General features: G+C 41.9%; 1 protein-coding gene across 1 annotated transcript in view; it reads right to left on the bottom strand.

Moving 5' to 3' along the window:
- LOC308073402 (ephrin type-A receptor 6-like) overlaps positions 1–27,259 on the bottom strand; it is a gene marked incomplete at both ends in the record, with an annotated part of 339,472 nt that overhangs the window by 260,536 nt on the left and 51,677 nt on the right. Inside the window, one exon of the mRNA XM_080412276.1 lies at positions 4,165–4,843. Coding sequence (XP_080268402.1) covers positions 4,165–4,843 — 679 coding nt within the window. The remainder of the gene's footprint in view (positions 1–4,164; positions 4,844–27,259) is intronic.

Raw genomic sequence — 27,259 nt, forward strand, 5'->3', positions numbered from 1 at the left:
TCTCTGTGACTCCATTAAGAGGTCTATTGTTTAATGGAGAGGCAAAGCAGGTGTTGTTCATTAACTATCACACCAGAAAAAGAACTAGCACTTGCACACATGCACGCACGCACGCACGCACGCACACACACACACACACACACACACACACACACACACACACACACACACAGAGCGGTCGGTCTAACGGCCTCACATTAGACGTGATGCAGCAGGGTTGACAGCAGCACTACAAGATTAGAAGAACTCTTGACATCAGAAAACACAGAGCCCTGCGAGAGATACATTTACTCTGTGTGTGTGTGTGTGTGTGTGTGTGTGTGTGTGTGTGTGTGTGTGTGTGCACACGCGTGCGTGCGGTTTGTGGTTTATGTGTTTGCCAGCATGTGATTGTTTGTGTGTAATAAATAATAAATATAAATAAATGACGAACAACTGCATATGTTGAACTGTATGTTTGTATGTGTTGTGTGTGCGTGCCTGCATGCGTGCGCATGTGTGTGGCTGGCATACAATCAGTTGACACACACAGAGGCCAGTGTGTCTGATGTGTATAGATGTTGCATCAGATATCCTTTTTGTTCCATGTGAACAAAAGGATCTAGCAGGCCACCACCCCGCAAGCCTGCTATCAGTCTCTTCATCTATCTATCTATCTATCCATCTATCTATCTCTCCACGCAGCACAGACCCATCTATCTATCTCCTGGCTCCGGTTAGTGGCCGCTATGTTAAGCACAGATGAAATGAAATGATATACAGCCCGCTCTCCATCTCCTCCCACAAGTCGATAAGGGGCTCGTATGAAGAAACCAACGGACGGGCGGACAGACAGACAAACCAGGTAGAGTGAAAGATAAAGGATATCGTGGCTGTCGAGGCAGAAACTCTTATCTCCATATTCTAGCTTTTTGTGTTTTTTTTCGTAAATTAGCGCCCTACTTGATCATACTACAGCGTCACACAAAAGGTTAAAAAATAGCAGATCCACAAGCTCGAAACACTTTGTGCCGTGTTTCGAGCTTGTAGATCTGCTACTTTTGCTGTTTTTGAATTTGAATCCAGACAAGTTACAGTTTTGGACATATGAGGTTTCCACCCGACAGAGACGGTACAAAAGGAGGAAGGGATGTAGAATGAACAAAAAGGAAGAGTGCCTTCGATGTTTTCACAGGTTTTTCTTTTTTCAAACGAAGTCATATCCAAGCGCCTTTCCAGATGCGTACTCAGGGCTTTTCAAGCACCTTTTGCAGTTTCAGTAAGAGTTTCCGTCCAATTTGGAAGACTCGCATCTCTTTCAGTGCGAAATGCCATTAGCCAGAGGCTAACACTGTGTGTGAAGTTTTTTTTTCCAATGCCAAGGCTGGCCGACAAAGATTTCTGACCAAATACCTTAATATCGATATTGTGGGGAAGATGATCGGTGCTTTCAGAAAACATTTTACACAATGAGAATTTTGATAAAGAATATTCAGTAAAAATAACTAGTCGGCATGTAATGATTCACTCACGATACGATTCGAATCACGATACTAGGTTCACAATACAAATGTTCACGATCTTTTAACACAAAATTATTTTCCAGACAAATCCAGTATTTTCTTCTCTTTAAAAAAAAAAATCACCAGTTTGAATCGATTTTAATTGATTTACGATAAATTGTTACATGCCTACTAAGTTGGAAAAGCAAATAATAGAACAGTAGAACAGTCAGGTAAGTTCAGAACCAAAAAACTCTTTGCACCTTTAATCTCATGTACAATGTGCTGATGTTCTCTTTTGCACCTTAATGTCTAAATATCATGTACAGTATATACCTGTTGCTATGTTCATGCACCTTATGTCTAACCCCATGTACATGCTGTACCAGATGCATATGCTTTGTATTATGTAATATCTATTGTTCGATTTTTCTTTTTCCTCCTTGCTCCCTGGCCCCCCTCTTCTGTTTACTTCTCTTTCCGGAAATAACAAAAGGATGGAGCTCGCACACAAACACATTTCACTCACTTCTTTTATGCCTGGAAACTTGTGATGTGACAACAAAACTGATACTGATTCTGAAAATTACACCACTTTACTGTAATGCAGCCTCAACAAAAAGAGGAACATCACTCATACTATATCACAATAGCCAAAACTCCAGGTTAATATCTAGTCTCATCACAATGTCGACATAAAATGGATATATTCCCCGGAACTATTCCATGTTCCCTTTGATACAATGTAGCTCTTTAATGCTAATACTGTATGCCTGATGTCCAAAGATCATAGAGGTCTCAATATGGCACTGTCTAATCACAGCTTCGGCTAAATATTGTGCAATTTTTCCTTTAATGGTTTAATTTGGCATTTGTTTACATATTCTCCATAGTCCTTAGTGGACGACCGTTTGAATTTAACTCTTTGACTGCCAGAGTATTTTCATAGTACATAGTACAGTTTCATAGTTTCAAGTACTCCCCCAGTGCCAGCGATTTTTTTGTTTGTTATTTTGTTATTTAATTTTCAAATAGTTCGTCTGGCTGCGGTTTTAAACACACACGACAGATCGACCAGCAGAGAGCAGCAGATAGACCTCTTGATCACTCGCTCACTCGCTCGACCCCCCCCCAAACAGGCTCAAACAGTCCATACGTCATAACCGGATGTGACGTTTTCCTTCGCTCGCCGATCGGGCTTCAGATTGTTGTGATACACGACGACGCTAACTGTTCGTCACCCAGACTAAAGAAAATAGAAGTGGAGCTCTCCGTTCGTTTTTTATACCGTGTGAAAAAAAATGTTTTTCCCTATTCTGGCCTAAAATGACCGGAAACTGAATCTGCGTCATGAATCCGGATCCCGGCGAGTGTGAAGTAAACAGAAAACGAAACTGATGATGAAAAATAAACAGAACAGCGCGATCACAGATTAATTAAAAACTCTGGATTTCTCGTTCTGGCACTGAGGGCATTCAGAAAAAGCTCGGGATAACTCGGGGCTTGGCACTGAGAGAGTTAATGTGAGAATTAATCTTTTCTCATCTTCGGCTAGAAGTTTTCAAACCAAACAGCACTTTAAAAATGCATTAACCACTTAAACACCAGCATCGGTATTGTGGGGAAAGCTTTTGCTGAAAATAGCAGATCAAACGCAGCTCTTCGCATTGCGTTTTGAGCTTGCAGATCTGCTACTTGTGATGCTTGTGTGTAACGCTGTAGTAGTATGCTCAAGTAGGGCATTAATTTAAAGATGGGGTGCCATGATATTTTTCAACCCTAAAACCTGATCATAAGGTATTATTATTATGTAAGGATTTTTTTCAAAAAAAAAAAGTTTACAGTAAGTGTTAAAATGTTGTTTTTATGTGGACACGCCTCCAGTTCATTAAGTATACCTGGTTCTCACCTTAGCACCTCCTCCACCACCTTAGCACCACCCACCTGTCCTAGTCCCTCCTCCTCCTCATGCCCACACCTGTTGTGTTATGATAATGAGGGGGAGGGTATGGCTTTGTGATGTCACTAAAGCGCTGTTTCTCTATTGGCACGTTTGACCCTCAAGGTTTCAGCCTCTAGGAAGAAACTCCAAATAGTCAGAGAAGACATAAAACACCATAAAAACACCACCGGGGGGCTTAATGAAGTTCAACCTCATAGACACATGAAAAACAGAAAAAGTGCAAAAACATGGCACCAGCTCTTTAAGATGCCCTACTTTCTGCCCGACAGCAACAATATGATGCAGCCAATGGGATAAACATGCCAAACCACAAAAGGTCAAATTCAAGACTTTACACATGTGCACAAACCCTGAGTAAAGGAGACGGAATGAAACAAGACATGACTCAGTCATGTATACCAGCTTGCTGCACGCTATGTTTTTCGTCTTTAAAAAAACATGTTGAATGACTAGTTGCTCTGTCTGTTCCTAGACCAGCCGCTCTTCGAGCGAGCTGGTAAAAAGTCCATCAGTCATGGAGGACATCAGTAAGCATTAGCAATACAATAAAGTCGGCCTGACTCCAGATAGATGGTCCTCAAGTAATGAATAGCTACAATGAGTCGATCTATGCAGGTGATAAATAGAGTGGATGTGGTCTGTTCCTGGAATTCCTGGTACTTTAGATCAGGCAGCAACAATCTGAAAGAACCAATCTGTCAGGCTGGAAAAAAACCTCACCTATGCACGAGCCGTCGACCTCCTCGTAGCCCACGCTGCACACGCACCTCCCCAGCGGCACCAGCCAGTCGCCGTCGGCGCCGCAGTACAGCTTGGGCGTGTCGCGCTCCTCCGCGTGGTCCACGCACGCCCCGCGCACCTCCACCAGCGACGACGAGTCCACCCGGGGCACCGTGTCCGGGAAGGACGCCAGGTTGCGCAGCGTGAACGGGCACTTCTTGTAGTACACGCGCACGGACACCAGGGCGATGCACGCGCCGATGTCCTGGAAGGCCAGGTAGAACCCTTTGTGGCTGATGGGGCCCACCTCGCGCACCTCCGTGTTCAGCTTGAGCACGCGGTCGCCCAGGTCCATCTGGGTGAAGCTCTCGTCGGCGGCGATGGTGTCGATCTTGGTGTACTGCGACGGCTTGAACTTGGCGTGCGGTGCCGCCGCTGCCGTGGCCTCGTCGGCCTCGCGGTAGAAGAGGTTGAAGGTCTCCTTGCACGTGCCCGACACCCACGGGATGGAGTTGCAGTCGCGCAGCGTGAACTTGAGCTCCACGTAGATCTTCTGAGCCGCCTGCCGGAAGATCCAGTTGGAGCGCAGCCAGTTGTTCTGGTTGGGCTCCATCACGTGGCACACCTGGAAGGTGTGGATGGGCCGGTTGTGCTCATCCATCTCGGTGATGGCGTCCCACTGCGGAGGAGAGGAAGAGCAGAGAATTAACCACTTATGAACCGTCTAGTCTTACTTGAGTTACGACCGTACTTTGACCGCTTTCTTTTGTCTACACCAAATGACAAACAGCCGATCTACTTGTAGATTGGCTAATTGTTGGTGAATGTTACCCCAGAATAGGCATGCTGGGGTTAAAGACAAAACATGTTCTCATGACTTTTTGTTTTTGTCAGCGATTCTCAGCCTGTGGGCCATGATGATATTACAAGTGGGCTCCCAAATAACTGGCAAAACACTATGATTTTATTGATGTGACATTAATATATATATATATATATATATATATATATATATATATATATATATATATATATATATATATATATATATAAACGAACATACTGTACGTCATGGTATGTTTTCTTTAAAACCTTGAAAAATAGTGATAATAAGAACTTTAAGTATATTGCTCCAAGCCATATGTTTGAGGCGAACACTTGAGGTTCTCAAGTGGGCCCTGATCCAGAAAAGGTTGAAAACCACTAGTTTTGACCTTTAGGTATTACAATTCTAAACCACATGTTCCATCTGTTCTACACACCGTCAACCAGTTGAACAAATCACAGACTGAGGCTTTAACCTTTGCTTTTATGACATAGCTATCCGAGACCATTTGGGTTTTATGGAAGACGCTTCTGAACATGTATTCTATTGCTAGTTTGACACATTCTAATACTCTTTCACCTTATAAAACGGCCTGAGGACTTTAAGCCATGGGAGAGGAGAGGAGAGGAGAGGAGAGGAGAGGGGAGGGGAGGGGAGGGGAGAGGAGAGGAGAGGAGAGGAGAGGAGAGGAGAGGAGAGGAGAGGAGAGGAGAGGAGAGGAGAGGAGAGGAGAGGAGAGGAGGAGAAGAGAAGAGAAGAGAGGAGAGGAGAGGAGAGGAGAGGAGAGGAGAGGAGAGGAGAGGAGAGGAGGGGAGGGGAGGGGAGGGGAGGGGAGAGGAGAGGAAACAGGGAGGCGTAAGTGGAGGAGCGAATTTCTCCACTTTTTTAAATTCTGCTTTGGATGGCAAATCAAATCAGTGTTGATAAATGTGTGTCAGCAAAAATGCATATTATGAATATTAACCCGTTCAGTCCGGGAACGCATAACTGTGTCGTTTTAGATGTTTAGCTATAGCCATTGTTTTATGGTTTTGGCTATTCAAAAATAGCAGATATACAAGCTCATAGCGCGGCACCGAGTGCCGCGCTATGAGCTTGTAGATCTGCTTTTTTCTTTAAACCATGAAAATGTGTGCAAATCTTTTAATGTATATATTTTTCAAAGCGAACATTTGTAACTCAAATCTTTGCTTCTGGGGGGTCCCTGGAACACAATATTTTGAGACCAAATACATATAATTGGGGGTCCTTGACCTTGACTTCAGAAAACAGTTAGGATTGAATGGGTTAAAACAAGACTTATTGCAAGCGACTGGAAGGCTTGTGTATAAAGGGCAACACGTGAACACTCTCCCACTACCCTACACCAAACCCCACCCACAGGAGGAAGAATATCTGCTCCATAGCACCTAGAGGGATCTGCTGATATATCCAAGATCTTTTGAACAAAATAATCAGAATCGGACACAGTGGTGGAAGAAGTATTCACATTTAAGTTACAAAATAAAAATAAGGTATAAAATAAAAATCACACCCAGTGTGAAGTGAGCGATGCTATTTATGAGTTATTAATTTCATCATGCATCTCGGTAGCCAATCACAGCACGTCCTGCGAAGTGACGTGCTTACATTTTTTACATTATTATTAATTTCATCATGCGTCTCGCTAGCCAATCACAGCGCGTCTGTGAAGTTTGAAGTTAATTTCATCATGTGTCTCGCTAGCCAATCACAGCACGTCCTACAAGGTTTAGCCTATGGGCGTGTTTTCCACAGCATGGCGTCACAGCGAAAGACACATTTTCACGACGGAAAGAAAAACTTTCGCCACGGATGGGTCCTAAACCCTCTTATAGGAGCGGTTACACCGCTCAAAAATTACTTGAGTTCAAAGTCAAAATATAGTGACCATTATGCATTATGTCCCATTTCACAAGTTCAATATGTATAAAAACATTTGTTTTAAATAGCCAAAGTATACCGTATATAGGGCTGAAGTGGTTAATGTATGTGTATAATCCAAATCTACAAAGTAACTAAATAGTAAGTAATTTTTTTTAAATAATTGTGGTGGAGTAAAACGTACAATATTTGCTTCTGAGATGTAGTGGAGTAAAAGTATTGAACATTGGAAATACCACTTTTGAATCAGATACATGTCAGAATCAGATAATCAAAAACGGCCCCTAACTGTCACATGCATCCAATAGCGCATGCCATGCAGAATAGATAGCATGGAGCATGCGTTCTCTCCCAGGAGAAAGAAAGGCCAGAGCTTCTCTTTGCAGTGTGAATGTTTCGCTGAATTGGCAGTATATACGATACGATACGATACGATACAACTTTATTGTCAGTTTTCACTGAAATTTGCTTTGTGTCCAAGACGTCACCGTTTCAAGATACAGACAGGACATACACAATACATTACAGGACACACATCACAGTAGCAGACAGAAACAAGAACAATAGAACATCCTCTTGGCTTACCGATATTGTGTGTGTGTGTGTGTGTGCGTGCGCATGTGCATGTGCAGGGAGTACACACACACACACACACACACACACACACACACACACACACACACACACACACACACACACACACACACACACACACACAGACACACACACACACAGGTGCATGTACACACACGCAAAAACACACATGTCCCACCCACACACTCCCCTGTATCCCCTTGTAATTAACAGCCTTGAAACAAACAGAGAGAGAGAGAGAGAGAGAGAGAGAGAGAGAGAGAGAGTTAATTTGCTAGCGTTATTTGTCTGATAAGCCGGCACTTTTAATAAGTGGTTTTGCGCCGAGCTAAATATTAGCTCATGATGAGAGCTGTAATCTAAGCCTAATATTTGCTTTAATTATCATTTTTAATAACATGTCCTAATTCAATCACCATCCGAACGACACCTTTTAATCTTTCATTCCCTCAGGTGTCACAGTAATCCTAACGTAATTACAGAAGAAACAAATTGATTTTGATTAGCTGTTACTGTTCCAACGTGAATGTGGCCTCACACAGTGAATTATAATGAGAAGGACATGCCAATTATCTTTTCTATCTATCCATCCATCAACTATATATCTATCCAATATTTATTCAGTTCAGTCAGATAACTCACGGATAGATTGAGACCAATAATAGCTTGAGAATAGATTATTTATGAAATGTAAATACGAGTGTGAATATTATATTTGATCTTGGCGTTCAGGCTCTGCTTTTACAATACTCCCTGCTCAGCACATAAGCAGACAACCATTTAAGAGCAGGGAGGTATACATCTATAACAGAACTAGCTCACAGGCCATGTATCATTCGCTGTCGGGTGGAAACCTTGTACGTCCAAAACGGTATCCTTTTCAGGAAATGAGGAAAAACAGAACCTTTGTTCCAATCAGACCCGTGGAGAGAGAGAGTTACGACACGCTTTGATCTCGCCGCAAAGCGGGCCGCTATGGACCATATAGTTCCAAACATTGGAACTTCCTCATAAGAGATCGAGCGTTCCATTCTTACAATGGGAGTCGACGCTAGTGTAGTCACTCTCATATTAGATCACGCTGGATCCAATGTTGTCACAAGCTCGTGTTAATGCTTTTCATTCGTTCAATATTTCCCATTTACTTCTGCGTGCAATGTGAATTCGGTGCCGCAGCACTGGGCACCAACCTTGGGGGGGGCACCAAACGGCAGGGCAAAAGTGAAAGAAGACTTTACTATTGTCGAGAGACTGGCGAAATGTTCAAACAATGACTGCTGAAGAGCCAGTAAAACGTCACTACGCTGGTGAAGTGAAAAAAATCCCCCCCACCCCCCCAACACATGCACACACACACACACACACACCTGCTAAGGGGCCTCAACAAAGTGCCAGCCTGACACTTCAGACACAAAAATCAAAAATCAAGAAACTTCGGCATGCTTTGATCAGAAACCTTCAGGCGGTTCAGGAGGATCCTGACCATGCACACACCTCTCACTGATGCCGTCAAGGTCCTCTCCCTCCATGGAAAACACCCTTCTCTTTCATCGCCACACGTCAATACCAAACTTTTCTATTTAGTCTCTATTCATTTAGAGTGAATTCAAAGAGATAGAGGGAGGGAGAGCAATCTTTGATGGCTAATGGAGGAACTGGCTGGCAGAACTAGTTGTGAGTGGCAGCATGCTCCTAACAAAGTCTCCTAACAACACTACAAGTTTTCCCGACTTTGATAGGTTTAGCTGAAATGAACAAAGTTCTCGGAGTGCAAAACTGTTTTATACCGACTCTGGCTCTAATTTCTGAACAATTAGAACAATGATTTGACATTGGATCAACCTCCAACGTGCTTTGACATAATTTGTCTGACACAGTAGACAAAGTGTGTGTTATCTCTCTCTGTTAGTAATTTAATTTCCTTCTGGATGTGTTCGTAGTCGCTCAGAGAGGGATTAGAGAGGTTTCTACCAGCTAGGGATGTGACGGTAATCGTTATCGTTTATCGCGATGAAAAGGGCTCACAATAATTATCGTAAAATTGTCCTCCGCCATACACTGGGATCTATTCGCCTTATCCAGTAGGCTACCACTTAAACCCTCTGTACTTAATAAAACAGACAAAAACATTGAGATATTTTACTCACGACCAATGCAAATGCGGACCAGTGACCCAAAAAATGGGTCCCGACCCACTGTTTGAGAAACATGTCACCTTGTCCCAAGGTGACATGTGGCCCCCAGGCAAGGGCCCGGGACATTTTATAATGCAGCACCAAGGTTTGTAATTTTCCGTGCTTGACGGTAGGGTAATACGTTATTGTCATATTTACTAGACATTGCCTGTTGCACGGCGTGTCTAGACAGAAGAGTCAGAGAGACGAGAGAGAGAGAGAGAGAGAGAGAGAGAGAGAGAGAGAGAGAGAGAGAGAGAGAGAGAGAGAGAGAGAGAGAGAGAGAGAGAGAGAGAGAGAGAGGGTAGAGAGAGAGGGGTAGAGAGGTGGAGAGGTGCTTGCTGATAGTAAATGCATCACAGTTTAAATTTCACTCAAAGCCTGGCTATCACCTGCATGTGTGCCTGGCTGCATACTAAATCCCCGACAAAGTGAGCGCGGCTGAAAAGTGTTTTCCCGCGCGGATCTGACTGCACGACCGCCCGCCCGCACGCACGACCCCGGCCGTACAACGGGCTGTACATGCATAATTGAAAAGCCGTCTATAGGGAAAAGGAGGCTGATTGATTGCGGGGCGCGAGACGGACGGCCTAGAGAGAGAGAGAGAGAGAGAGAGAGAGAGAGAGAGAGAGAGAGAGAGAGAGAAAGAGAGAGAGACCAGTCCTTTTACTACGTGCTGGCCCAAGGCTCAGCTCCTCCTTTAAAAAAAGTATTATCGACGCTATCGGTTGGAAACCTTGTATGACCAAAAAAATTCTTATTACTATTTTTTCAAACATTTCAAAATGGCAAAAATTGCCGATGTGAGCTCGTAGGTCGCTGCTCTCCACTACTTTTGTGCGACACTCTTGCATGATGATTAGAACACGCTTTAACGTTTGACTATTGAGGTATAATATTCCTACAATTGCTACAGATTGCCACAAAACCTAACCTGACTCCGCCAGATGGGGGCGGTATTGAGTTCACATTAAGTTCACAACACAGCCTCCATCTGGGATCGCTCAGAGATTGGAGTTTAACACCGACCCGCACCCAGTCGAACCAATCAGCGGCAGCTACGGGAGGGATCTTGGCGAGACCGGGTGTGACGCCATCGAGAGGCGCCTGTTCCATGTAGTTCTTTCACTATTCATCATGGCCGCTACCACGAACAACAACACTACAAGCTGCGCAGCTACTATACGTCATGTAGACACGTCAATATGATTGGTTGGAGTTAGCACGCCCAGACGGTGATAGACAGATGGTCCCATCCAATCACCTGCCAAGTAGTTTGAAAAAAGGGACCGCCGTCTTGCAGCGGTTGGGCTACCGAGGTCCCAGATGGAAGTAGGTTGTGAAACAAGTGTGAAGCAAGTCAGGTTACACAAAACCAACATATCCAATTATTTTGGGCAAAAAACACAAGAAGTTGAAGGATACATTTAGGTGTGCTACTGATGTATCATGTATACTTTACATTACTTAAAGCAGCACTGTGTAACAGTTTTTTCAACGATTACATTTTAATTTTGTCCAATCTGTATGGTAGATTATGTTAATACAATATAATTTATACAATTGGGGTGGTTGTATTTGGTCTCCCTGCTCTTCTATAGAGACATTTAGATCGTGTCAAAGGTCATGTCTCACCTAGACACAGGATCTGACACCAATTTTGACCTGATGGTCAAGATTCAATTTATCCCCTGAGCAAGCAGGCAGGCTCTATTAGCTCAATGGTAAAAAATGTCAGCACTTGCACAGGAAACCGGGTTCAAATCCGGGGTCGAAGAGGAAGTTACTGTACATAGTGCAGCTTTAAGACTATTTTTCAAATATTATATATATATATATATATATATATATATATATATTTTTTTTAACATTAACATAAAAAGTAGAAACTTAAAGATAGGAGGTTTCTTCCCGACAGCGACATTATATGGAGGCCAGGGGGGAGGTTTCGGCTGCCCCTTTGAGAGACGATCTTTTTAACTAGGCGGTCGTCACCTGCCCCGGCTTCCCGGGATGGAAATTAAACATTTAGAGATGTGAACCGTGGAATGCTATAGCCGACACCACCACCGCCACAGCCCTGGGATGTTCCTTTTAACGCCTGTCATTTAATCCATTGAAACCGGGAACGCATATGTGTCTTTTTAAGATTTATTTGGCTATTAAAAACATTGCAAATATACAAGCTCATAGCGCGGCACCGAGTGTCGCACTATGGGCTTGTAGATCTGCAATTTGTTGAAAAAATTGTGTGCAAATCTTTAAATATACGTATATTTTTTAAAGCGATTAAAAAAGAACCTCAAATCTCTGCTTCTGGGGGGATCCCTGGAACAAAATATTTTGAGATGGGGGTCCGCGTCCGTACATTTTGGGTGGTCCTTGACATGAAAAAAAAAAAAAAAGCTGTTAGGATAAATATATATTCAAAGATTTACACACAGTTTCATGATTGTAGCGCAGATCTACAAGCTTGACACCAGATGCGTTCCCGTTCTTAATGGGTTAAAAGTCAAAACTGTCCCCAGGAGTGTGGATGAGAGTGCCTCTATGATCCCCGGCTGACTACATAGAATGACCTGATCATTATTTTACCGTGAGGAGGAGGCAGGGGGGAGGGGGATGGGGGTGGGTGGGGGGGGTAGAGATGTAATCATAATGGCTGGAAATGGTTCTGCTCCACGGTGTAGTGAGTGAGCCTCGCGATTTATGCACTCGCTCTTAAAAAGTCCTGGGGCCCTGTCTGACAATTACTGCACACGCGTGCGTGCCACACACACACACACACACACACACACACACACACACACACGCATGCGGGCGAGAACACACACGCATGCATGCGAGAACACACACGCATGCATGCGAGAACACACGCACGCGCGCACGCTTGAGTTTATTTAACACTGTATCACTTATAGGGTGATTTGAACTGGGGACCCTCCCTTTAATAAAAATGTACTTGAGTAAAAGTACAAAAATAAGTGGTTTCAAAATATACCTACAGTACAGTGCCAAAATAAAATGAATGGTGTAGTAGATCCTTTAGAGATCTCACCGTTTGTAACGCTACGCTGTTTACAGTTGTAGACTCCACGACAAGCACCCGATTGTAAACAATATATGCGTGCACGATGGTGGATGGTCCTGGCTAACGCCTGGAACAATAACATCTCTCACGCGAGTCACCATGGCGGAGTGATTTTGGATCGAAAATGACTTGTTTTCCCCACTGTAAAAAGTTAAGGAAATATGGAGTTTTTTTGCAAGGAGGGGAGCGGACGGGAGCCAGGTTTTTTGGCACAGTGATCCTTCTGTCCCTTCCTTCTCAGAGTCACCGTGGGTGATTCCAGAGCTGCGCTAGCCCCCCCCCCCCCCTTGTGGAAAAAAACTAAAAGATTGACTTCACGGAGATTCCCGGTTTTGGCACTCAACGTCACTTTTTGCAAAACCGGAGAATCCGGGTTTTGGCACCCAATGTGCTAACACATTCGGTGCCAGAGTTTTATTTAAAAAGTGACGTTGAGTGCCAATGGTCAACACACACTTTTCATTAACTTTCCCAAAAAAATGTCTAAATGCGATGCAGCGCGCTGCGAGCTCGTACATCTGCTATTTTTTAATATCCGAAGTACACAGTATAACAAGGCATAAGTGTGTTAATTCTGAAAAGTAACTAATATCTAAAGTGCGATATTAATAAGTGCAATATTTGCCTCTGAGAGGTAGTTTAGTACAGTAGGAGTATATGAAAAAATACTGAACATTTAAATGTTCAAGTAGGGTAAAAGTACCTCACAATTGTACTTAAGTAGAAGTATTTAGAGATGCAAAAGGGTACCTTTCGTGCCCCATGTTTAGTCATTGTAAGAATGTGTTGAAATGTCCTATAACAACCAGTAACACAATGGGTGCTACATTTTCTTTTAAATCAGAACCAGTTTGAATGGATTGGGGAAAGAACTCCGGTGACCAGTCACTGGAATAAGCACAAAGTGATCAGCTTTCTGTGCTGGTATAAATGGATTTAATGCCATGTTCACTCTGACTAAAGGTTCTTATTATTCAGCTCAAGAAGGCATCTAATTTGCTAAAGGTCATTCAGGGCCCTTTGCAGAGTGCATTATGTGTGATTAGCATGAATAATGACCGCTTTCGCTTAACGGTTTTGTTTGTGAATGAACAAAATATGCTTGGTGGACGGCGACAAACTGCCAGCAGCTGCTTATTACTGTGGAGATATTGCTTATGAATACACAGCTTTGTTACACAAAGCACAAATGAACTAGAGAACTACATTTGTCTTTAATGTTTCTCTTCCGTACCTGTACACAAGGTAAAGAAACCTTGAAACATCATAGATCAAACACGCCATAGGCTATATATTTGATTGTTTAATAATTAAAGGGAGGATACAAACATACAGATATTGACAACATCAAGACACTTGTGATGTTAATATAAATATGTTTGAAAATGATCGGGACGGCCCCTTTTCAGACTGCGACAACCCAAAATAATCATATTTGAACTGTAGACCGGTTTGTGAACGGTCCTAGTATTGTATGTTGGTTTGTTTACTGTTGAGTGAGAAGACAATGTTGCCCCCCCCCCCCCCCCCAATCTTGCCCGATATTCGCTCTTGATCTGCCGATCTAGGGAAGATTGGCTATTTCCGCTATATGTCATACAAGTAAGTATATAAGGTTTAAGTGGTGATTATGTGAGTTGATAATAATGTGTTGATACAGTGCATGTGGTGTGGATGATACTTTGATGTAGTATATGTTTGATATCGACCTGCTAGAAACCAACCTGGTTATCTGTAGCTCACCAATTCTCAAAGAGGGGTCTGGGGACGCCCAGTGGTCCTTGAGGAGATTCCTGGGGGTCCCCAGCATCACGAGGTACAGTTTAAACACTTACAGTAAGACCTAATACATTTGTAAGGCTATTAGAAAATAGCCAGTCTACAAGATTGTGAGCTTATAGATCTGCTATTTTCTTTCTTTATTTTTGGTGACAAAATATTCCCTCTTTTTTTTTTGGTGATAAGACAAAATATTTTTTAACAGGGGTCCGTGGACAAATACATATTCATTTGGGCGTCCTTAATATGAAAATGTTTGAGAAGCACTTGTCTGGAGAACATGTCACATTCAACTGGCTGCATTGATTTCTCCATCTCTCCCACGCACACACACACACACACACACGCACGCACACCCACACGCATATGTACACACACACACACACACACACACACACACACACACACACACACACACACCTCAGCATGTTAGAGTGTTTTGGACTCAGTAAATTGAGGAAGGTCATGTAGGACGTTTGATTATGTGACAGGTGCACCTCCAGGAGGGGTGGGATGCACAGATGTTCCACAGGGGGGCGATCAAACAGGCCCTCTAATCCATACGTGTAATCAACACAGCGTCTACACACCTATCGACAGCCTGATCACTCATAAACCTATACCTCCTGTAGAGACACCGGCTGTGTGCGTGCGTGCGTGCGTGCGTGCGTGCGTGTATATGTGTATTACTATTCTTGTGAGGACCAAATGTCCCCACAATTATAGTAGAATAATACTATGTGAGGACCATTTTCCTGGTCCTCACAAGAGAAATGGCTATTTTCTGGTTAAAAAGGTGTTTTTAGAGTTTGGTTTAAATTACGAACATAATCAAATTGGGTTTAGGGTTAGGATTGTGCATTTAGAGGTTAAGGTTAGGGTTAGGGTTAGGTTTACACCCGTTTCAAATGTAGTTGTGAGGCTCTACAAGCTCACATTGCATCGCAGCGTTGACGCGGTGTGAGCTTATAGATCACCTATTTTCGGCTTTGGGGTTTAGAATGTCAAAACACTTATGGCATTCATACAATGTCCTCACAAGTATAATATAAACATGCATTATTATTTGTTATATTATATTTATTATAAATATTGTTTTTGTTTCATATTATTTATTTGCACATTTAAAACAACACAACAGCATGACAATGGGTTGGGTTGTGCAGGTGAGATTTAGAAAACCCAGTTGGGTTTATAAAGTTAATCTCACCTCACTTAACAACAAAAAATACGAAGTAATAAAAAACATAGATAATACAACAATGGATACACAAAATGAAATAGAAACAGGGTGTAAGTGCAAGTATGTGTGGGTGTAAGAGTGGAAGTCTGTGAATTGATGTGAATTGATGTGAATTGTTAAATTTGAACTTTGAGAGATGTAAATTATTTGTAAAGGCAAATGGCAAAGAAAATTAAACAGGCTGAAGCAGCACTTTGAAAATAAAGTTGCAGGTTTGGTATTTATTTGCAGGTTTGGTATTTATTTAATTTGAAAATTGATAAAATATTAAGTCACTTGAAAAGAGGGGCAGAATGAGCAGACCAATCACTACATGTCGCAATCCTGCAGAATCTTTTTTGCAACATGTGTGTGTGTGTGTGTGTGTGTGTGTGTGTGTGTGTGTGTGTGTGTGTGTGTGTGTGTGTGTGTGTGTGTGTGTGTGTGTGTGTGTGTGTGTGTGTGTGTGTGTGTGTGTGTGTGTGCACGTGTTTGAGATCATCTAAATTGACTGGGACCACTATTAGAATTCATATCCTGGCTTCTATTGGTTATCTTTGTGCTGTCATTCTACGGTGAGTTGAAGTAGCATAATGTACTGTCAAATGTAACAGGGAGACCGCTTCAGATAAGGAGGACAATGTGAACACAGAGTTTAGTGAAGGTTTAGTATTTGCAGATCTGAGATTTACACATTAATTACAGCTGCATTGCACCACTTAAAAGTTAAACACAAATGAACAAATGTTAGTTTAAGACAGACAGACAGCCAGACAGACAGATTCTAATATATGTTCTTGTTTTATAATCGACTAAACCAATTAATCACTTAACCCTGTATTGTACTTGGTGTGCAATATTGTGCAATGGTGGCGTGTACAAAATACAAATCGTGAAAATAGCCTGTAGATCGACAATTATCTCAATTCTTCCTTTCTTTTAATAATCGTTCATTAATCATAACCGAGGGCAAAAAGTTTGAAATAATGTGATATTAATTTGAAGTCATATCACTCCTACCACACACACACACACACACACACACACACACACACACACACACACACACACACACACACACACACACACACACACACACACACACACACACACACACACACACATACGACAGTAAACAGGATGCCAGTGATAATGTCCTTGGTTCAGATAAAGTGATTCCACAGGCTGATGATGTGAATAGGTGTGTTTAGAGTTCAGAGCTGTTGAATACAGTAGGTCGACCTAGAGACGGTTTCACCTATTATACTTCATTCAATGAAACATGCACACGCGTTCAGGGACAGCAAACAAACTAACACTTTGACAATAACAATGTCACGCCATGCGCTGACAGCTTCATTCTCTATATCAGTGTTTCTCACTTTTCTTTTTAACCTATTTAGACCTGAGACCGATTCTAAAAAAAAAAAGGTTTTCTACAAACAAAAAAAGTAGGTTTCTGCCATACAGTATAGCAGCGACGACACAGATAATGTACCGGATTGAAAGGTATAACAACATATAGGTTTAACAGATCTAAATGGGTCAATATGATTTTTTAACAACTTAAACCCTAGTTGCCCTATTCGGGGTGCAAACATTAGCCAAAAATAGCCAATCTACAAGCAAAAATAGCCAATCTATAAGCTCACAATGAGTCGCCTGGCGACGCGCGTTGTGAGCTTGTAGATTAGCTATTTTCAGCAAAGAGATTTGGTGCAGAGGCAAAAATGGTGTATGGACACTATTAGACATTACACAAGTTCTCAGTATCGATACAATCAATTATTTGCAAAGAATGATACGATACAAAGTCCTACGATGTGATATGTTGCCGTTTACATATCGATTGTCATTCAAAATCGTTAAAATTGAAACTAACTGTATTGTTACACCCCTGCTTTTAAACAAAAATTTGGTTTAGAGTTTCTTCTTCTTCTTCTTATTATTATTATTATAATTGTTTGGTACTTTTAGAAAGTTTGAAACAAATTTTAAAGTTCGGAACAAAATGTGATAAACTGGCATATTTGAGTTGTTTGGACCACGCTCCAGTTGCAAACAAATAAAACAAACCTTTGAAACCAATAGATTTTTTAACCAGAACGATGAAAGCATTCAGAATTCATACATCTCAAGCCATCGATATAATTGCTCAAACGTCCCTCGGTATATACGCCGTCTTTTTTGAAAATAGTATTCCGCTACGGACATGAAAAATTCGACTTTGAAACCCAAAACAAACAGGAGGCTATTTTATATTTTATAATGTGGTGAAGTCATTGAAATGTCCCCAAAGCAATTTCAGGGCCCATTTTTTCTAATTTTTTTTTTTCTTTGGCAGGGTGTCTTTCTCTTGGCGGCGGTTTATATATGAATACAATCACATTGCAGGTGTTGGAGAAATATCCACAGGAGACTATTAGACTAGAATGAAGATTTTCTCACCTGAAACAAACGCACCCCGAGGACACACTGTTTACTGTGATTAGTCTACCACACACCTCCACGTCACACCCGTTTACCTACACTTTGTCACCACGCACGTAGACACAAGCAGTGGTGGAAATTAACTAAGTACATTTACTCAAGTACGATTTTGAGGTATTTTTACTTTACCGGAGTGTTGTAATCTCCTTAAAGGTTCTATGACATTCATTTTCACTTTTTTTTAATCTTTTATGTTTTTTTTGGGGTTTTATGACCTCAATTACACCCAAAAAATCTGAACTTTGAACATTCAGTGGATTTTCTGTGGTCTGGGGTTTTCTGAATAATTAGGCTGAAAAGTAATCTGAGCTTGGCCCTTCGACAGTGAGGTCACAGCCGATTAATCCCGCCCACTCTCCTCCTCGCCCCTCCCCTCCCCTATCCTTTCCTTTGGGGGGGGCGGAGCAGAGGCGATGATTGACAGGCAAAATCCCTCACCAGCGACACCCGCAGGCAAAGATTTCTTTTTTCATTGCAGTTGAAAAGGCTTTAGAAATGTGAGAGAAAAACACCTGCCATGGATCAATGGAGTGGAATTTTTTGTTAGAACTTTCTATACACGTTTGAAGGACCATGACAAAGACTTTTTATGTGTCGTACTGAACGTCATGAAACCTTTAAGTAGGTTAGTACGTCTAAAATGTACTACACACAACAAATAAGACTGTGAGTGTTGTTCTAATACGGAGCATTTCCAATTTTCGATTATTTGACTTCTACTCCACTACATCTCAGAGGCAAATGCTGTAATTTTACTCCACTACAATTATTTGAAAACTTTAGTTACTAGTTACTTTGCAGATATAAATCATTACATTATAAAACATACATTAACCACTCTAGCCCTATTTTATACAAAGGCTATTTGAAAATTGCCGATCTACAAGCTCACAACGCGTCGCATCGCGCGTAGATCTGCTATTTTCAAACATTTTAGTACCTTTACTTTTGGTACTATAAGTATATTTTGATGCCTGTACTTTTACTCAAGTAACATTTTGAGCACAGGCCTTTTAATTGTAACAGAGTATTTTTATATTGTGGTATTGCTACTTTTACTGAAGTAAAATATATAATATCTGAGTACTTCTTCCACCACTGGACACAAGTAGCATTACTATACTTGTGAGGACATCAAATGGTTTAATCCTGTGCTTGGGTGGCGCCGTGGTAAAGTGCCTTGCCCACCACTGTAGAGGTTGTGGGTTCAAATCCACTGTGGTGCATCCGGCTTTGTCGAGCGTCTATACTGTACAAACCAAGGGGCCAGCTTTTGAGTTGTAAATTGAGGCTATATAGGAAGTGACAGTTCATATGAATGGCCTGTAGTCTCACTGTTTTACCCCTGCTGGTGTCAGAAAGAATTACTCTCCATCATTATTACCGTAATAAACATTGTCATAAATACTATACTATATAAAGTCTTCTTTCAATCACCAGGGTAAGCGTTTTGGTAAATTATGATCCCATTTATTTTAAAATGTATTATAAAGTAGGGTATGCTGTAGGAGGGGCGTGGCTACCTTGTGATGGTTTGATTGACAAGCTACACAACCAATATTCATGCATTCATTCCCCACCCCCGCTCTAGTCCCAACCAATAGCATTCATTAATTTCTGGTTTCTTATTTGCATATTCGGACCGGATATAGAAAAATGGCGGATTTGAGTCTGTAGAGTCTATGGGCGTCACTTTGTCCATTTCTTTTTTACAGTCTATGATACAAACACAATTGGCCCGTGTTCAGGGGAGAGAAGCCGGGGCGGGGGGAGGGTGATATTTGACACTGCACTTACTCCTACAGGCTGGGGGCGGAGCCTTTCAGCAGGGAATGTTAGACGAGAGGAGTAGGGCGAAGGCTCTACGTCCTCCCGGTGGGGGCTCCTCACTGGCAGGTGAGTCAGTAGGATACAAAAGTATCCTACTAGTACTACACACTGTGACAACACACACAATGTGTGTGGCAAGGAATCAATTGGCATAACGACTAAATTGGGGACAAATTGGGTAAAAAGCTAAAAATATATAAACAAATAAATCTTCAACCGTAACCTTGAAGGCTGAGTTATACTCAGTTACCGGTGCGACATGTTGTGACCTTCATTACAAGCTTTTTACACTAGTTCATGTGATATGTTCAGTGTTCAGTGCGTGACACTGCACGCACAACTAAGTATGAATCAGGCATAAATAATAACCCTATTGCGTTCACACTGTCGGATACAAAAGATACAAAGATACAAGGCTACACAGCATTATTTGTAGCTTTGCAGCTGCTGGAGCTTTCGTAGCAGATCTACAAACGTTGGATGTAGCTTTGTATCTCCAGCCACGCTGGCTTCCTTTGAAGATGAATGGTAGACTGTATCTTTATAGCTGCCGGAGTGAACAAAGCATAACCCCTAAACTAAACCTCTCTAAATCCTAACCCCAACCTGAATCTTGTCCTAATTCTAAGCCTAATTACAAATTACATTTGTACGATAGTTCGGAGTTAGGACCAGGTCAATTGTCCTTATAATATCTACAATTTTCTGTAATTATACTATCATTAGGGGGGACGTGGGGATCTCACAAGTATAGTAACGCACGCACGCACGCACGCACGCACGCACGCACGCACGCACGCACGCACGCACGCACGCACGCACGCACATGCACATGCACATGCACATGCACACACACACACACACACACACGCACACGTGCACACACTCACACAGTGACAGTAGCAGGTGTGTGTACAGCTGCTCTCTCTAGTAGGAACAGAGGAGAGAGACAGGAGAGACCAGCAGGCCAACACAAACACAACATACACTACATGCTGTATGTCTCTCTCTCGCTCTCTCTCGCTCTCTCCTCCCTCCCTCCCTGTCTCAGTGTCATATCGTCGCTGTTGGGTTAAGTATGAAAATAGCAGATCTACAAGTTCACAACGTGTTGCACTTGCAGATCTGCTTTTTTCACTACTTCTGTGCGACACTTGTGTGTGGTGAAGTAGGGCGTTAATTTATGGTACAGCACAAAAAGTTGAAATGTAGAAATAAAAGGTTTTTCGTCCCGACAACAAAAGAAAATGTATATGAATTTGGATGTTTCGGGAAAGCAAATCAGAGAAAAGGCAAATAGAATAAAATTCCCTTGAAGAAGCTTTTTCCACGTTGGCCGGGATGAAGATTGGTTTGAACACACAGTGTAAGAACAGCAGGTGTACAGCTATGGTAGTACATCATGCATGTTGCTGCTGTCAGGCAGAAACCTCTTATCTCCATATTTTCCATATTTTTTTCCCCCCAAAGATTAACGCCTTACTTCGTCATACAAGAGTGTCACACAAAAGGAGTAAAAATAGCTGATCTATAAGTTCACAATGAGTCGCATCGCGACGCATTGTGAACTTGTAGATCTGCTATTTTCACTATTTTAATATACTGTATTTTTTTTTATAAGAAGAAAAAAAGTAACGGTTTTGGGCATTCAAGGTTTCTCCAGGACAGCAACGATGTAGTCATTACCTAATGTCTCAAGACATATTCTGCTAACAGCAGAATACGTCAGCATGTCAACATGTTTGTTTGACATGCAAAAGTTTGACCATGTCAAACATGTACTCCAAAACGTTAAACGAGCTCAACGTCGTATGAGAAGTATACTAGGGATTAAGTGGTGAACCTGTCTGACAAATACACTCAGACTTTGTCAGATGACAAGAAGCAGCAGGAGAACAAACAGATGTGGTGGATATCTGTGGTCTGGGTACATCCTCCTCTATATTCTGTTCTGTCTCTGTCTCTCTCTCTCACTCTCTGTTACCTGATGGATTCACTCCAGTCCCCCTCACCACATGACATGCTGTGTGTTTCACTCCATCACACACACACACACACACACACACACACACACACACACACACACACACACACACACACACACACACACACACACACACACACACACACACACACACACACACACACACACACTACAATACAATACATGTAGACACACCACAAGCACTTATACTATATATCGTTGCTGTCGGGCAGAAACCTCATATCTCCATATTCTAACTTGTTTGTGTTTCATAAATTAAATTAAAGCCCTACTTGATCACACTACAGCGTCACACTAAGTAAGCAAAAGTAGCAGATCAACAAGCTCAAAGTGTGGCGCGAAGCGACACGTTTCGAGCTTGTAGATCTGCTACTTTTGTTGTTTTTGAATTCTGAAAAGTAACAGTTTTGGACATAATGAGGTTTCCACCCGACGATATGCCATGCGCACACACACACACACACACACACACACACACACACACACACACACACACACACACACACACACACACACACACACACACACACACACACACACACACACACACACACACCCCCACACACACTGGTGGAAAAATAACTGATGGGCTGTAGGGCTGATGTCAACGTCTGAACAAACACACAAAACAGAACCCCATGCAGGCAGGAATAAAGTAGAACAGCTACACACTTTTTGATTTTAACTGGGTCTCATTCATCAATAATTCCTTAAAATATGTATGAACCTTCCATGCTAAAAATGATGAACTACTCCCAACAACTACAGACACATTTTTACAGGGAGTTCAGCGAGTTTGGGTTGAAGTCGTGACAACAGAAAAGCAGCCGGCCAAGGGTTGGCATTGATGAGTTACTGCTCTGCCACTGGAAGAAGTACTCCAATTTCTTTACTTAAATAAAAGTAGCAATAGTACAATGTGGAAATACTTGACTAGGTGGGGTTGGCGAAAGGGCCTACTCTGTGTGGAGTTCGCATGTTCTTCCCGTGTCTCTCAGGGTAGTTAATACCCTCACAAAAACATGTAGTAATCCTGGTCGCTATACCGCCTCCCCCATGACAACCAGGGCCTGATGGAGGAGAAGGGAACTGGTTGGAATAACGTGTTCCTTCCACGCGCTACGTCCAACCAGGGAAACTCCCCCTTGTCAGGTGACAAGAAGGTCAGTTGGCTCTCATGCATTGAAGGAGGCATGAGCGGCCCTGGCCTCCCTAGGCTGGTGAGGGGAGTGTAGCGCCCAGGATCACTTAGAAAATTGGCACCGGGTGAAAAATAAGGGTTACAAAATCGCGGGATAAAAATAAAAATAAAAATAAGACTCTGTCACAAATAGAAGTGGTGCATTATTCTATTTTTTTCTTTAGTAAAATTACAAACGTATTGGCATCGAAATATACCCACGGTACCAAAGTAAAATTACTCATTATGAATGGCCCATTTATTTGTTTCCGCCAATGTGGTGTAAGAAGAAAAACTAAATCTTAACTCTCTCAGTGCCACGCCCCGACATATCCCGAGTTTTTCCCGAGTACCCTCAGTGCCAGCACGAGAAATCCCGAGTTTTTACTTTTGACTGTGGTCGCGCTATTCTGTGTTTTGTTCATGATCACTTTCGCTTCCTGACTCCTTCAGACTCACCCGGAACCGGATGTAAAAAAAAAAAAATCATTTCCGGGTCACGTTGTTTTTCTCCGGTGATTTTCGGCCAGAATAGGGAAAGTCACGGTTTTTCACACGTTATAAAAAACAAACGGAGAGGTCCACGTCTACTCTCTTTGGTCTGGGTGACGATCAGTCATCGTAGTCGTGTATCACATCGTAATTTAGCGCGATCAACGATTGTCAAAAATGTCAACATCCGGTTCTGACCGGATATGACGTGAGCCTGTTTGGGAGGGGGCGAGTGAGCCAGCGAGATCATCAATGTGTCGATTTGTTGCTCTCTACTGGTAGAACTGTATTATGGGTTTAAAACCCCAATCAGATCATTTATTTGAATGAAAAATTACAACATTTAAAAATAAAAATAAACGCCTGTGGTAGCAATTGTTATCACATTTACTACATTTAATGCATTGCTAGAAATTGAAGTTTGTTTTATCCTACTAACTACTTGTATCCTTCTAACCTGGGCTGATCCTCTTAAGTCATTTTTGACTCCTCATGTCCTACGCATCCTTAATTCTGCCACCTCGAACTCAGCCTCCTGTCTCTTCGCCAGTGCCACGGCTTTCAAGCCGTACAGCATGGCTGGTCTCACTACCATCATATACATCTTCCCTCTCACTCTTGCTGGTACCCTTCTGTCACAAATCACTCCTGACACTTTCCTCCATCTGTTCCACCCTGCCAGCATTCTCCTCTTCACCTCTCTTCCACACTGCCCATTACTTTGGATAGTTGACCCCAGGTAACAATGTGACTTTATCTTCTTTCCTACAGGCAGTCATGTGGCAGTCATGTGACTCAATTGATGTCATGTCACACACCACGAGCTCACAACACGTATGCCACGGCGATCTGCCATCTCTGCTGTTTGTCGAAAGGAAATGTTGCGAGGCACGCACGCACACACGCACACACGCACACACGCAGATACAGAGCGTTATGGCATATAAGAGTGAGAGCTTACTTATTAGCAAAAGTACTCATTATGCAGAATGTCCCATTACAAGTTTTCAAAAGTATAAACATCTTTGAAAATAGCTATATCTACAGTACAAGCTCACAATGTGTTGCATCGCAACAAATTTTTAGCTTGTAGATCGGCTATTTTCAAATGGCCGAAATGTATAGGGCTGAAGTGGTTAGTTTATCTTTTGTAATAATAATCCAATTCTACAAAGTAACTAGTAACCAAAGTTTTCAAATAATTGTAGTGGAGCAAAAGTACAATATTTGCCTCTGAGGTGTAGTGGAGTAGAAGTAAAATTATTGGAAATTGGAAATACTCAAGTACACAAATACCTCAAAATTGTACTTAAGTACAGTACTTGTACGTGTACTGAGTTACTTTACACCACTGCTTATTAGCTTGGATATGTTGTGTTTAAAGGTGCCATATTTTTTGGGTTAAAACAAAAAGCTTATTATTAAAAAGCGAAAGCTTTATATTCCAATAGTAATCACTTGCTTTAGAGTGTTTGTTCAGTAACAGGGGTCTACCCGTCTCTCCAGCTCTTTAGAAAACAGAAAATACATTTTCAGGTGGCTTACTAATTCCGTCCAATCAGGACAGAGAACCCCCAAAAGATCATTTATCAGCTTACATGTGTTCCAGTTCCAATTTCAACTGCTCCTTTATTCGTTCCATCTCTTCTTCCAATTTCACTTGTTTATCCTGTATGACTTCTCTTCTCTCCTAATTGGATGAAATTGCTATCCTGACTTCTGAATGTGTTTTCTGTGTACTAGAGAGCTGGAGAGACAGGGAGACCAATGTGAGCTTTGACATTTATTCTTATTTTTAATGAAATGACCAAAATAAGGACTTCAGGGTTTTTAACGACGTGTAGACGTTCTGTTGACACCTTCCGGACAACAGTCAGTTGGAGTGATGTCGTTTTATTCATAATGACATTACATTACAGTCATTTAGCAGACGCTTTTATATCCACAATAAGTGCATTAAACAAAGGTAGGCAAGAAAACTACTAATCACCAGAAGTTTTAAGTGCATTCTCTTCTAAAACAAGCAACTAAGAGCATAGCATACCTAGCTCGAAGGTAAAAGTGCAATATATCAACTACCTACTTTCTTAAACAGATGAGACAAATAGGAAAATCAAATGAGCAAGAGCTAAAACAAATACGTGTATCAAATAAACAAGATCCAATAAAACAAGAGCATCATCATCACACATCGCAACCATGTCCTTTAAAATGAATCGTCAACTAAATCAAATGCCAACTAACACTCTCTAGTAATGATTACCAAGGGAATACAGAGCTACTTATCACTTCTTCTAACAAGATAATATCACATTGCAGCGCCTTAGGAGTTGTCATCACGGCATCGTCGGTGTCGGGCAGAAACCTTGTATCTCCATATTTCAACTTTTTACGTTTTTTCATAAATTAACAAATTGAATTAAATTAACGTTGCACAAAAGTAGCGGAAATAGCCAATCTACAAGCTCACAACGTGAGCTTGTAGATCGGCTATTTTCACGATGTTATTTAATATTTTCTATTGTAATAAAAAAGGGAACGGTTTTGGACATACAAGGTTTTCCACGCGATGTTATACAACATTGCAGTGCCTGCAGAACGTTGGATAGAACGTGTGATATTAGCAAGTGGATCATCAACACCTCTTTGAGTTTCCACACCACTGTGTGTCGCTGATGAAAAACTGGCAATTGTTGCCACTAGCACATCGACCGACACCTCTGATTAGACTGGCTTCAAGTGGGTAAAAGCTCAAAGTTTCTGTTCCATTACTTTCTTTCACTAAAACTAGAGCATTAGTTCTTCAAACGGCCGCGTCCAGGGGCGGCCTTAATGATCTGGAGGCCTGTTTCAAGAGCTACTATGAGGCCACCATATGCACATGTCGCTTCGCGCCGTGTTTCGAGCTTGTAGATCTGCTACTTTTGATGCTTTTGTGTGACACTGCAGTATGATCAAGTAGGACGTTCATTTACAAACAAAAAAAACACAAAAAGTTGGAATATGGAGAAAGGAGGTTTCGGCCAGACAGCAACGATATGACCATTCAAGGACAGCATCTCTGTTAGAGTGGACAACCATAAGAAGGGTCTGGGTGCTTTAGCTCTGCTGGGGGCTTGAAGGGTGCATGTGGAGCCCAGGCCTATATGCTGCTGTCCTGCTGTTGTTATGCTTGAATCGTCTTCAATAAAATGTCTACACTTCACCCTGTGTGGAATATTATATATTTTTTTCATAATAACACTCACTCGCAGTCTCGCACGCAAAATATATTATAAATATTATTATAAAGTCACCACCCAATGTGTCCTTCCGCAGAACTCGACAAGATAACATTTGAGGAACTGGTTTGTTTAATTATTCAAAAGGAATAAACTTTCCTAAACTATTATGGTTTGCTGAAAGGAGACAATGTTAAAAAGTTCTCCGATGGTGTTGAAACCCGGGAGGAAGTGATAACTAGATCATGTAAAGATTATCATGGAATACTCAACAGCTATTAAGAAGTCA

This window comes from Gymnoscopelus braueri (genome assembly GCF_963280865.1).
Source record: "Gymnoscopelus braueri genome assembly, chromosome: 18".
Classification (NCBI taxonomy): Eukaryota; Metazoa; Chordata; class Actinopteri; order Myctophiformes; family Myctophidae; genus Gymnoscopelus; species Gymnoscopelus braueri.